Below are 15,293 nucleotides of genomic sequence, written 5' to 3'. Positions count from 1 at the left end.
ATCCCCTTTGTTCAGAATAGCAGACATATTGCTCTTTTGTAATTAGAAGGCCGCTAAATGCTGCTGCGCACCACACTTGTATTATGCCCAGCAGTGAACGGGTTAATTAGGAAGCTTGTAGGGTTAATTTTAGCTTTATTGTAGAGATCAGACCCCCACCTGACACATCCCTCTCAAACAGCTCTCTTCCCTCCCCCACCCCACAATTGCCACCCCCATCTTAAGTACTGGGTACTTCGCTGGTCCTTAATGGCATAACGACCAGCGTCGTACAGGGTACGGCGCTGGTCGTTTAAGGGGTTAAGGACCAGGACGTACAGGGTACGTCCTACAACAACGGTCACTTAATGACCCAAGGATGTACCCTGCAACGTCCTCAGGGTTTTCAAGTGCTGGAAGTGATTGTGATCGCTTCCAGACACTTTTAGGGTATTGCAGTGATGCCTTGATATTGAGGCATCCTGCAATACTCTTTTTTTAAGCATCCAATGCAGAGAGAGACACTAAACAACAAGTGGTGGGGAGAGGGAGGGGGAGGAAATAATGTTGGGAAAGGGATTTGGGAGGGGCAGCTACACTACAGAAAAAGTGGGGGAAAAAAAGGCCAATTTTATTGCAAAGTGGGTACTGGCAGACAGGCTGCCAGTACCCAAGATGGCGGCAAATAGTTAGAGGGGGGGGAGGGTTGGAGAGCTGTTTGGGGGGACTCAGGAAGCTTGGGTGGTAAGGGGGGATCCCTACACTGCAGAAAATATATAATTTAAAAAAAAAAACAAACAAAAACCTTTTATTTTTTATACTGGCAGACTTTCTGCCAGTAGTAAAGATGGCGGGTGACAATTGTGAGGTGGAGGAGGGAAGAGAGCTTTTTGGAGGGTCCAGGTGGTGGGATGTGTAAGGTGGGAGGCTGATCTCTACACTAAAGCTAAATTAAACTTTCAATCTCCCTACAAGCTACCTTTAAAAAAAACCCTCAAACATACCTCCCAACATTTCAAAATTCAAAAGAGGGACACCCCCCCCTCCCCCCCGCGGCAAAACATTTGAAATGTGGTGGTCGGGGCTTAAAAACTAAGACCAAAGTAATATAAATAAAATTATTAATAAAGTCATAGATTTTAATACACTTAGGCAGCAAATCAAACACAAGCTCAAACCACTGGTATGGCTATGTGAGCTATGTATTTAATTATCCTTTGCAAAGACATTGCTAAATATTTTTATCTAAATTGGACATTTAATAATAAATTCTTTAAAACTGCTCTCTGCATTCCCCATTAATATTCTAAATTCTGGCCTTTAAAGTCAGCAAAAATGCACAGTAGCACACTACATAGCATACACTTACACATGCAGATACACACACACTACATAGCATACACTTATACATGCAGATACACACACACACACACTACATAGCATACACTTACACATGCAGATACACACACTACATAGCATACACTTATACATGCAGATACACACACACTACATAGCATACACTTATACATGCAGATACACACACACTACATAGCATACACTTACACATAAAGATACACACACTACATAGCATACACTTACACATGAAGATACACACACACTACATAGCATACACTTATACAGGCAGATACACACACATTACATAGCATACACTTATACATGCAGCATACACTTATACATGCAGATACACAGACACTACATAGTATACACTTATACATGCACACACACACACACTACATAGCATACACTTATACATGTAGATACACATACACACACTACATAGCTTACATTTATACATGCAGACACACACACACACTACACAGCATAAACTTATACATACAGACACACACACACAGTTATGGATACAGATAGACACACACACTACATCATATATGGGTATCTGTAATTCATTGTATGGGGTCCTGGTGTTGGCAAGCGCATTAGCTGGCAGTCTGCGGCTGCCACTGTTCGTTACCCTGGTATTAGCACTGCTCATTGTATAAAACTGAAGGCATGCTAGTATTATCACCAGGGGTTAGGACATCATCACTACCAGAGGTGGGTTAGACATCATCACTACCAGAGGTAGGTTAGAGAGGTCACCCATTACCCGTGGTCAGAGTGTATACAGCCTTCTTACTCCTGCTTAACCCACACACCATTTCTTTTCCACAGGGAATCTAACAGGTATCTAACTGTGAGAACAAAGCCAGCTGCTTCTGAGTATGGGCCCAACAGAATTTAAAAAAAAAAAATAATTTTTTTTTTAATGCCTTGGGCAAATCGGGACAGATGGCTAGCAACCCGGGACAGGGGGACAGACCCCTAAAATCGGGACTGTACCGCAAAAATCGGGACAGTTGGGGGGTATGCTCAAATGATGGGCATAATATAAATGTGGTGCGCAGCGGCATTTAGCAGCCTTCTAATTACCAAAAAGCAATGCCGAAGCTGTATATCTCTGCTATTTCTGAACCAAGGTGATCCCAGAGAAGTATTTACAACATTTGTGCCATAATTGCACAAGCTATTTATAAATAAGTTCAGGTGAGAAACCTAAAGTTAGTGAAAAAGTGAGCGTTTTTTTTTTATTGATCGCATTTGGCAGTGAAATGGTGGAATGAAATATAACAAAATGGGTCTAGATCAATACTTTGGGTTGTCTACTACACTACAGCTAAAATTAACCCTACAAGCTACCTAATTAACCCCTTCACTGCTGGGCATAATACAAGTGTGGTGCGCAGAGGCATTTAGTGGCCTTCTAATTATCAAAAAGTAATGCCAATGTCATACATGTCTGCTATTTCTGACAAAGGGGATCCCAGAGAAGCATTTACAACCATTTGTGCCATAATTGCACACGCTGTTAATTTCAGTGAGAAACCTAAAGTTTGTGAAAAAGTTAGTAAAAAGTTAACAATATTTTTTTATTTGATCGTATTTGCAGTGAAAATGGTGGCATGTAATATACCAAAATGGGCCTAGATCAATACTTTGGGTTGTCTACTAATATATATATATATATACAGTACATGTAAAGGGATATTCATTGATTCCAGACAGATATCAGTGTTACAATGTAACTATCGCTAATTTTGAGAAAAAAACAATGGTTTGGAAATAGCAAAGTGCTACTTGTACTTATTGCCCTATAACTTGCAAAAAAAGCAAAGAACATGTAAACATTGGGGATTTCTAATCTCAGGACAAAAATTAGAAACTATTTAGCTTGGGTGTCTTTTGGTGGTTGTAGATGTGTAACAGATTTTGGGGGTCAAAGTTAGAAAAAAAAGTGAAAAAAAAGATATGATGAAAATAATGGTATCTTTAGAAAGTCCATTTAATAGCGAGAAAAACGGTATAAAATATGTGTGGGTACAGTAAATGAATAAGAGGAAAATTACAGCTAAACACCACAGAAATTTAAAAATAGCCCTGGTCCCTAACGGTAAGAAAATTGAAAAATGGTCTGGTCACTAAGGAGTTAAACTTTGTCCAACAGCCAATCCAGAGCCAGTACGGGAACTTTTAATAGGAGAGTAAGACTGTAATAATTGACATTTGTAGTAGCTGTTTTGATGCGGTATAAATGGAGAAAGGCTGAATTATTATTGTTTCTATGTAATTAATAATAATGAATAATGTAATTATGTTTATATTATTGCACACATTCATTTTCTAACATTTGTTTCAATGTCCTTATAAAACTAAAAATTTGATCGCATTTTGACAGCATAAGGACACCAGAACTCCACTCTAATAACAAAATGGCCTGTTTTTTTAACCATTGGGATAGCCTTAGGCATATTCCACACACTATTGATGTCTTTAAATGTGTATTTAACTTTGTGAGTGTTAAAGGAACACTGTACTGTAAAATAGTTTTTTCCTCTTAATGTGTTTCCAATAACTTGCTGTACTAGCTGCAGAGTATTAAAGAAACATGAAACGTCTACAGTTTCTTACATGATTCAGAACATACTATTTCTAGTTTACCCCTACAATCAAATTTGCTACATTCTCTTGCTATCCTTTTTTGAAGGAACAGCAATGCACTACTGAAGGCTAGGTACACACTGAGTGAGCCAATGACAAGAGGCCACCAATCAGCAGCTAGCTCCCAGTAGTGCATTGCTGCGCCTGAGCCTACATAGGTATGTTTTTCAACAAAGGATGCCAAGAGCACAAAGCATATTAGATAACAGAAGTAAACTGGAAAGTTGTTTAAAATTGAATGATCTGCCTGAATCATAATTTAAATTTTACTCATATAAATGCAGATAAATAGCTCCTTTATTTTTAGTTTTGTACATGAAATAACAGTTTTGCTAACTGAAATCTCAACCACTTATTATCAAAATGTTTTCCAATTTAAATGGGCTAAGCCTGCAGGAAAACATAATTTATGTAAGAACTTACCTGATAAATTCATTCCTTTCATATTGGCAAGAGTCCATGAGCTAGTGACGTATGGGATATACAATCCTACCAGGAGGGGAAAAGTCCACAACCTTAGGTAAGAACTTAAATGAAGTCCGCAAAACCGCCTTATCCTGGTGAAAAAACAGAAAAGGAGATTCACAAGAAAGAGCAGAAAGCTCAGAAACTCTTCTAGCAGAAGAGATAGCCAAAAGGAACAACACTTTCCAAGAACGTAGTTTAATGTCCAAAGAGTGCATAGGCTCAAATGGAGGAGCCTGTAACGCCCTCAAAACCAAATTAAGACTCCAAGGAGGAGAAATTGATTTAATGACAGGCTTAATACAAACTAAAGCCTGTACAAAACAGTGAATATCAGGAAGAGTAGCAATCTTTCTGTAAAATAAAACAGAAAGAGCAGAGATTTGTCCCTTCAAAGTACTTGCAGACAAACCTTTATCCAAACCATCCTGAAGAAACTGTAAAATTCTAGGAGTTCTAAAAGAATGCCAAGAGAATTTATGAGAAGAACACCATTAAATGTAAGTCTTCCAAACTCGATAATAAATCTTCCTAGAGACAGATTTACGAGCTTGTAACATAGTACAGTATTAATTACTGAGTCAGAGAAACCTCTATGACTTAGCACTAAGCGTTCAATTTCCATACCTTCAAATTTAATGATTTGAGATCCTGATGGAAAAACGGACCTTGAGACAGTAGGTCCGACCTTAACGGAAGTGGCCAAGGTTGGCAACTGGACATCCGAACAAGATCCACATACCAAAACCTGTGGGGCCATGCTGTAGCCACCAGCAACACACATGATTGTTCCATGATGATTTTGGAGATCACTCTTGGCAGAAGATCTAGAGGCGGGAAGATATAAGCAGGTTGATAACACCAAGGAAGTGTCAGCGCATCCACTGCTTCCGTCTGAGAATCCCTGGACCTGGACAGGTATCTGGGAAGTTTCTTGTTTAGATGAGAAGCCATCAGATCGATTTCTGGAAGACCCCACATCTGAACAATCTGAGAAAACACATCCGGATGGAGAGACCACTCCCCTGGATGTAAAGTCTGACGGCTGAGATAATCTGCCTCCCAATTGTCTACACCTGGGATATGAACCACAGAAATTAGACAGGAGCTGGATTCCGCCCAAACAAGTATCCAAGATACTTCTTTCATAGCTTGGGGACTGTGAGTCCCACCCTAATGATTGACATATGCCACCGTTGTAATATTGTCTGTCTGAAAACAAATGAATGATTCTCTCTTCACCAGAGGCCAAAACTGAAGAGCTCTGAGAATTGCACGGAGTTCTAAAATATTGATTGGTAATCTTGCTTCTTGAGATATCCAAACTCCTTGTGCTGTCAGAGATCCCCAGACAGCTCCCCAACCTGAAAGACTCGCATCTGTTGTGATCACAGTCCAGGTCGGCCGAACAAAGGAGGCCCCTTGAACTAAACGCTGGTGATTTAACCACCACGTCAGAGAGTGTCGAACATTGGGATTTAAGGATATTAATTGTGATATCTTCGTATAATCCTGGCACCATTGATTCAGCATACAAAGCTGGAGAGGTCTTATGTGAAAATGAGCAAAAGGAATCGCATCCGATGCTGCAGTCATGAGGCCTAAAACTTCCATGCACATAGCCACTGAAGGGAATGACTGAGACTGAAGGTGCCGACATGCTGCAACCAATTTCAAACGTCTCTTGTCTGTTAGAGACAGAGTCATGGGCACTGAATCTATCTGGAAACCTAAAAAGGTGACCCTTGTCTGAGGACTCAAGAAACTTTTTGGTAAATTGATCCTCCAACCATGTTTTCGAAGAACTAACACTAGTTGATTCGTGTGAGATTCTGCAGAACGTAAAGACTGAGCTAGTAGCAAGATATCGTCCAAATAAGGAAACACCACAATACCCTGTTCTCTAATTACAGAGAGTAGGGCACCCAGAACCTTTGAAAAGATTCTTGGAGCTGTTGCTAGGCCAAATGGAAGAGCAACAAATTGGTAATGCTTGTCTAGAAAAGAGAATCTCAGGAACTGATAATGTTCTGGATGAATCGGAATATGAAGGTAAGCATCCTGCAAGTCTATTGTAGACATAAAATGTCCTTGCTGAACAAAAGGCAGAATAGTCCTTATAGTCACCATCTTGAAAGTTGGTACTCTTACATAACGATTCAAAATTTTCAAATCCAGAACTGGTCTGAATGAATTTTCTTTCTTTGGGACAATGAATAGATTTGAATAAAACCCCATACCTTGTTCCTGAAAAGGAACCGGCATGATTACCCCTGAAACCTCCAGGTCTGAAACACACTTCAGGAAAGCCTGAGCTTTTACTGGATTTACTGGGATGCGTGAGAGAAAAAATCTTCTCACAGGAGGTCTTAATCTGAATCCTATTTGGTACCCCTGAGAGACAATGCTCTGAATCCATTGATTTTGGACAGAATTTGCCCAAACATCCTGGATAAACTTTAATCTGCCCCCTACCAGGGCCGCACCTTCATGCAGACTTAGGGGCTGACTTTGGTTTCTTAAAAGGCTTGGATTTATTCCAACTTGAGGAAGGCTTCCAATTGGAAACAGTTTCCTTGTGGGAAGGATTAGGTTTTTGTTCCTTATTTTGACGAAAGGAACGAAAACGATTAGAAGCCTTAGATTTACCCTTAGGTTTTTTATCCTGAGGCAAAAAACTCCCTTCCCCCCAGTAACAGTTGAAATAATAGAATCCAACTGAAAACCAAATAAATTATTACCTTGGAAAGAAAGAGATAGTAATCTAGACTTAGATGTCATATCAGCATTCCAAGATTTAAGCCACAAAGCTCTTCTAGCTAAAATAGCTAAAGACATGGAACTAACATCAATTTTGATAATATCAAAAATTGCATCACAAATAAAATGATTAGTATGTTGCAGTAAACGAACAATGCTATACAAGTCAGAATCCAATTCTTGTTGCGCTAAATTCTCCAACCAAAAAGTTGAAGCAGCTGCAACATCAGCCAAAGAAATTGCAGGCCTAAGAAGATGACCTGAATATAAATAGGCTTTCCTTAGATAAGATTCAAGTTTTCTATCTAAAGGATCTTTAAAGGAAGTACTATCTTCCATAGGAATAGTGGTTCGTTTAGCAAGTGTAGAAATAGCCCCATCAACTTTGGGGATCTTTTCCCAAAACTCTATTGAAATTGCTGGTAAAGGATACCATTTTTTAAACCTTGCAGAAGGATTAAAAGGAGTACCTGGCTTATTCCATTCCTTAGAAATCATATCAGATATAGCATCAGGAATAGGAAAAACCTCTGGAGTAACCACAGGAGGTTTAAAAACAGAATTTAAATGTTTACTGGTTTTAATATCAAGAGGACTAGCTTCCTCAATATCCAAAGTAATTAACACTTATTTTAACAAAGAACGCATATATTCCATTTTAAATAAAAAAGTAGATTTGTCAGTGTCAATATCTGAGGAAGGATCTTCTGAATCAGATAGATCCTCATCAGAGGTGGATAATTCATTATGTTGTCTGTCATTTGAAATGTCATCAACTTTATAAGAAGTTTTAAAAGACCTCACGCTTATTAGAAGGCGGAAATGCAGACAAAGCCTTCTGAATAGAATCAGTAACAAATTCTTTAAAATTCATAGGTATATCATGTACATTAGAAGTTGAAGGAACTGCAACCGGCAATGTACTATTACTGATGGACACACTATCTGCATGTAAAAGTTTATCATGGCAACTAATACAAATGACATCAGGAGATATAATCTCCACAATTTTACAACAAATGCACTTAGCTTTGGTAGAACCGATGTCAGGCAGCAAAGTTCCAACAGATACTTCTGAGGCAGGATCAGATTGAGATATCTTGCAGAATGTAAAAAAACAACAACATATAAAGCAAAATTATCAATTTCCTTATATGACAGTTTCAGGAATGTGAAAAAATGCAAATAGCATAGCCCTCTGATATAGAAAAAGGCAAGAGGCAAACAGCAATGGGGCAAATAAATAATGAAAAATTTGGCGCCAAGTATGACGCACAACGTAACAAAAAACCATGCCAACCATGTCCGGAAATCACACACTCGCGTCACTAACGATGCAACCCTGTGTGAAACCTCTGTGTCAATTAGGATGCCGGAAATGACGAACTTGCGTCAACGGACGTGCCTTTCGCGCCAAAAAATTCTCGTGCCAAAAATGACGCAATAAAGTGTAGCATTTTGCGCACCCACGAGCCTAAGTCAGCCCGCAATTTGAAACAAAGTAGTCAATTGAAAAAAAGACTAAAACCCAGGTAAGAAAAAAATATTTCTTAATATTAACTTTCCCCAAATATGAAACTGACTATCTGCAAAAGGAAATACATGAACCTGACTCATGGAAAATATAAGTACAATACATATATTTAGAACTTTATATAAATGCATGAAGTGCCAAACCATAGCTGAGGTGTCTTAAGTAATAAAAACATACTTACCCAAAAGACACCCATCCACATATAGCAGATAGCCAAACCAGTACTGAAACAGTTATCAGTAGAGGTATTGGTACATGAGAGTATATCGTCGATCTGAAAAGGGAGGTAGGAGATGAATCTCTACGACCGATAACAGAGAACCTATGAAAAAGACCCCCATTAGGAAAATCATTGCATTCAATAGGTGATACTCTCCACGTCCCTCTGACATTCGTTGTACTCTGAGAGGAATCGGGCTTCAAAATGCTGAGAAACGCATGTCAACATAGAAATCTTAGCACAAACTTACTTCACCACCTCCATAGGAGGCAAAATTTGTAAAACTGAATTGTGGGTGTAGTGAGGGGTGTATTTATAGGTGTTTTGAGGTTTGGGAAACTTTGCCCCTCCTGGTAGGATTGTATATCCCATACGTCACTAGCTCATGGACTCTTGCCAATTACATGAAAGAAAAGCAGACCTCCTTATCCTATGTCTCTCTATTCTCAAAGGCGGCATTATCTTATACCCTTGTCTATACATAATGGACAATTATGCTTAGCTTTTTTACAGCTAATACATCAGTGTTCATATTTGCAGTGTAAATGGTGTCTCCAACAGGCAAAAACAAGTATTTCAAATAAAAAAATAACAAAATAAAGGTAAAGTAGTTATATGTAAACAATTTAATACACTCCAGCAGATATAGTGGATTGTTGGGAACACATTAAAGCAGAGAAGAAATTACAAGATAATGTTCCTTAAACACGTTGTTAGTTAGGAAAATGAATGTAGGTAATGATACCATTAGAGTGTATATGTTTAACCTCTTAACTTTTGAGCCATTTTCACCCGTGCTGAGCTGTTCAAAGCCATTACTCCTGGGAAATACCTCCTCTGACCACTAGGAGGAGGAAAAGATTCCTGAAATGCCAAGAGCCCTTAAAGTGCCATAAAACAGATTGAGATCTGTGCAAATCCTAAAATGGCTAATTAATTTAAAATAGTTTGCATAAAACAATTGTTTAAAAATTGCTGGCAAGTATTTTAAAATAATTTTCAGAATTAAGCAAAAATTAATTACATAGCTAAGCTGCCTGGAGCAGCTAACTCCACCCCTCTTATCAGTGTTTAGACACAGACATTGTATTTCAACTGAGTTCACAGCTTCTAGGCATGCTCCAGCAGATAATCCCTATTCATTTTTGCATTCTACCAAAAGAACAATACACATAGATATGGCCATAAAAGGAATTGTGTGGGGGGGAGTTAAAGCTTTACAATTCAGAAACTAACAAGAAAGCCTCCTCCTCGTGTAGGATCATCGTTATACTCCATATAGATGTATCCTCTACTGTCATGCGTACAGCACTGGATTGGCTGTCTACTAGAAGCAGTAATTCCTGCAAGGTGTAAGACCATTTGTGGGGCTACCTAATAGGTTAGTATGGGGTTTGTTTTGTGGGCACACAGCCTATATGCTATTAGTAAGTAAACTTGGGGTTATACAACATAGCTATTATATTGGGCTTATATGTATTTTTAGTGGCAGATTTTGAAGCACACTATTGGGTTAATTAAAGAGACATAAAACTGGAAAAAGAAAATGCTTTAATGTGTTGGAACATTTTATTGTTGTACTTTTAATTGCACATAACTTTGTGATTAACCCCCTCCAAAGGGTTTAAGTACATAGTTACAGTCAGCTCAAGAGCAGCAATGCACTACTGTGAACACATCTGGTGAATCGATAACAAGAGGCATATGTGTGTAGCCACCAATCGCCAATTACCACCCAGTTGCACGTCTGCTCATGAAACTATCTAGGTATGCTTTTCAACAAAAGATACCAAGAGATCAAAAGTACATTTGATAATAGAATAATAGAAGTCAATTTCAAGTCCAACAATGAGAGAGAGAGAAAGAAAGTTAGAGAGAGGAGAGATAGAGACGCACACACACACACACACACATATATATATATATATATATATATATATATATATATATATAGAGAGAGAGAGAGAGAGAGAGAGAAAGAGATGGAGAGAGAGAGAAAGATAGAGAGAGATAGAGAGAGGAGAGATAGAGAGAGAAAGTTAGAGAGAGGAGAGATAGAGACACGCACACACACACACACACACATATATATATATATATATATATATATATATATATATATATATATATAGAGAGAGAGAGAGAGAGAGAGAGAGAGAAAGAGATGGAGAGAGAGAGAAAGATAGAGAGAGATAGAGAGAGGAGAGATAGAGAGAGAAAGTTAGAGAGAGGAGAGATAGAGAGAGGAGAGATAATTTTCAAAATTAAGCAATATTAATTACATAGCTAAACTGCCTGGAGAAGCTAACTCCACCCCTCTTATCAGTGTTTAGACACAGACATTGTATTTCAACTGAGTTCACAGCTTCTAGGCATGCTCCAGCAGATAATCCCTATTCATTTTTGCATTCTACCAAAAGAACAATAAACATAGATATGGCCATAAAAGGAATTGTGTGTGTGTGTGGGGGGGGGAGTTAAAGCTTTACAATTCAGAAACTAAAACAGAAAGGGTTAATGGCAAGGCACTGCAGTTTACATTTGCAGGTAAAGTAATTTAAGTACATATTATATTATTTTGTCTCTATCCCAACTTGTTTTATGTCCCTTTAAAACCCCTCCCAACTTACTGGAAACTAGGTGAAGAATGAAGGTGCTACACATGTTATTCAGAGGGAGGGATTCTCAGAACGATTTCAGGCCCACTTCAAAGAGAGCTACCGTTTGATTTTGGAAAGCTTTTGGAGTTAGGGGTTAGTGGCACAATTACACCCAGTGGGAGTTAGTCACAGGCCTGCAACAGGTGTTGTGGCGACCGGTCCCTAGCCGCCTCCTGTAGGATCATCGTTATACTACATACAGATGTATCCTCTACTGTCATGCGTACAGCACTGGATTGGCTGTCTACTAGAAGCAGTAATTCCTGCAAGGGGTAAGACCATTTGTGGGGCTACCTAATAGGTTAGTATGGGGTTTGTTTTGTGGGCACACAGCCTATATGCTATTAGTAAGTAAACTTGGGGTTATACAACATAGCTATGGGACTGTTGTGACAGGCATTTTTATATTATATTGGGCTTATATGTATTTTTAGTGCGTAGCGGATTTTGAAGCGCACTATTGTATTTGCGCTTGTCAGATTTCTAATCATATCGCTCTGATTTTTTAATCTTTGCGCATGTATATATTTCATAATCTTTGTGTAAGCTGGGCATGGCAGGTTATCGCGCATTGGTTTTTTATGCGCGCACTTTCTTGCTTTTTTTATTTCCATATTGTGCTGCTGACGTGGTGTGTCGACTTCTTAGCGTTCTTTGTTTTTTCACGTGCATAGTCTATTCGGCACGCTTTGTTTGTTTGTGTGACTGTCAGCTGCCTGCCTTTTGTTTCTTCCCTCTTCCCTGTGTCGGGTTAGCGTTCATAATTTTTTCAGCGCTGCTGGATGAAGGATTAATGCTTGTTGTTTCAACATTTTTTGTGGAGGGCGTACGATTTTAAATTCTACCATTTTGATGTTTTTGCTTCCTCTGAAGAAGCTGTTAGTAGGAAAATTCTTCAGGCAGCTGTTTCTAGTCAAAGTAGAACACAGAGCGCAACCCACTCAAATCCCAGTTTGTATCGCCGAATGCAGGGGGTATGTTACCCGTCACCTCGTAGGCGCAATCCTCAGACCAGCTTCCAGAAAGCCGCAGATGAATTCGCCACTGCTGAGGGATACTCCGTGTGAAGCACCGGTGATTCAATGTCTGGGAGAAGGTGCTAGTACCGCCTCTACGTGTTTCCTCAGGCTACGACCTGACTTTTTCAAGAGGATATGTTGGATTAAGTCACTGTAGTCTTTCTGAACAGCCCGGGTAAGACGCACCTCTCAAAGAAGCAACATGATTGGCTGTGAGTCATCAATGACGCTATGGAAAGACTAGCGTATACTTTGTATCAAAAACGTCCTTTACATGAGAGATTAAGCCAGCTGCAGCAACCCAGAGAACTACTTCAATATATATATATATAATATGTGCCTTTTTTTTCCCTTCTCTAATTTTTTCTCTTATTGTATCTTACCTTTCTTCTTCTTCTCTTTGCTTGGCTTATGTCAAACTAGTTTCCAGTAATGTGGGAGGGGTTTTATATTTGTTGAACTTTGAAATGTACATAGTGGCTCTTATGAGCCTCTACTGAAATAAATGTACATTTATTTATGCCAGGTGATTACTATTACCAAAGTGATCACATGGCTATTAAAACCTATATAGGAACTTCATTTTAAAGAGGAGATTCTGGGCATTAAAATAAAGAAAATTGGACATCTCTAAACCTATTTGAAGACATATTATAAGTGTCTACAAACCGCATCCTGCAGAAGTGTATGTGTTTTTTTTTTAAATTGCTATTAATTTTGAAAACATTGTGCATTAACTGTATACCAAACAGACAATTGGTTTTCATTCCGAGGGTCTTTATGAGCAGGGGGAGAGTGCAATCCACTAAAATAGGGTTAATTAAAGAGACATAAAACTGGAAAAAGAAAATGTTTTAATGTGTTGGAACATTTTATTGTTGTACTTTTAATTGCACATAACTTTGTGATTAACCCCCTCCAAAGGGTTTAAGTACATAGTTACAGTCAGCTCCAGAGCAGCAATGCACTACTGTGAACACATCTGGTGAATCGATAACAAGAGGCATATGTGTGTAGCTACCAATCGCCAACTACCACCCAGTTGCACGTCTGCTCATGAAACTATCTAGGTATGCTTTTCAAAAAAAGATACCAAGAGATCAAAAGTACATTTGATAATAGAAGTCAATTTCAAGTCCAACAATGAGAGCGAGAGAGAGAGAGAGAAAGCTAGAGAGAGGAGAGATAGAGACTTGCACACATAGATAGATAGAGAGATAGAGATGGAGAGAGAGAGAAAGATAGAGAGAGGAGAGATAGAGAGAGAACGTTAGAGAGAGGAGAGATAGAGAGAGATAGAGGGAGGAGAGATAGAGAGAAATATATATATATTCTAGATTGTAAGTTGCCACGGGAATAGGGCCCTCAAACCCTCCTATATGTGTTTGTAAATTTTGTCCTGTATCTTACAAGTCTTGTATTGTTTTATTTAAATGAATTGTATGCATGGACAGCGCTGTGGAATATGTTGGCGCTTAATAAATAAAGTATAATAATAATAATAATAATAAATAGATAGAGTGTGAGAGAGAGAGAGATAGAGAGAGGAGAGATAGAGAGAGGAGAGATAGAGAGAGGAGAGCTAGAGAGAGGAGAGCTAGAGAGAGGAGAGATAGAGAGGAGAGATAGAGAGAGGAGAGATAGAGAGAGGAGAGATAGAGAGAGGAGAGATAGAGAGGAGAGATAGAGAGAGGAGAGATAGAGAGAGGAGAGATAGAGAGGAGAGATAGAGAGGATATATATATATATATATATATATATATATATATATATATAGAGAGAGAGAGAGAGAGAGAGAGAGAGAGAGATAGAGAGGCAGAGGGAGAGACAGATAGAGAGGCAGAGAGAGATAGAGAGGCAGAGAGACAGATAGACATAAAGAGGCAGAGAGAGATGGAGAGGTAGTGAGCTAGTACATGTTTTAATTTTAATTTAGTTTCCTGGTATTCTTTTTTCCATTAGTAATCCTTGAGCACTACTGTTATTATATACACATTACATATAATGAATCTATAATGCCAATATTTCTTTCACTGGATTGACTATCTACATTTTTATTTCTCTAATTTTTTTTTTAATTAAAAAGATCTACAGATTTATATAAAGTAATTAAAAGTAGCTACTAGCTCTATCAACATATAAGCCATGAGTCCTTTGAGTTTTTCTGATTAAAAAAAAACCAGTAGAAACAAAATCATTATGCTCTTCATGTTTATATTGAACTCACCTTGGCAATATTCGGTCAGGGAGTTTGTGGGTAGGAATTGAAACCGGCAACTTCTGCATTTGCCTGGCATAATCGAAGAGGCCAGGCAGATTATGTGAATACAGCTGGGAAGCTTTCCCTGCACATAATAATAAAATAACATCATGTCATATTTTGGAAACTTTTCCAACATCACATTCATTTTCACATGATGACATTTATGGGGAAAGCTTGAACATGGAAGTCGCAATAAAACATAACTACAGAGATACGGAATAACATACGATTTGCTAGATTTATAAACAGCTGTGCACAAACACATAAATTACTTTTTCAGTCTTTTTTTCTCAAACAACAGATTAAAATGGCTATTTAATTATACACAAAACAACTTAAAGGAAAATTCTTGAGTAAAAAACTCCTTTCTTTATAT

The 15,293-nt window shown here is 38.4% G+C and overlaps 1 protein-coding gene across 3 annotated transcripts in view; it reads right to left on the bottom strand.

The window, feature by feature from the left end:
• Positions 1-15,293, bottom strand: part of MAP4K3 (mitogen-activated protein kinase kinase kinase kinase 3) — a 788,683-nt gene that overhangs the window by 27,124 nt on the left and 746,266 nt on the right. For all 3 annotated transcript variants that reach the window (XM_053711916.1, XM_053711915.1, XM_053711914.1), the window contains one exon: positions 14,882-14,999. In XM_053711916.1, coding sequence (XP_053567891.1) covers positions 14,882-14,999 — 118 coding nt within the window. The remainder of the gene's footprint in view (positions 1-14,881; positions 15,000-15,293) is intronic.

Source organism: Bombina bombina, chromosome 4 (assembly GCF_027579735.1).
Source record: "Bombina bombina isolate aBomBom1 chromosome 4, aBomBom1.pri, whole genome shotgun sequence".
Classification (NCBI taxonomy): Eukaryota; Metazoa; Chordata; class Amphibia; order Anura; family Bombinatoridae; genus Bombina; species Bombina bombina.
Note: the sequence above shows the minus strand (reverse complement) of the source record. Positions and strands in the feature narration are given on the sequence as shown.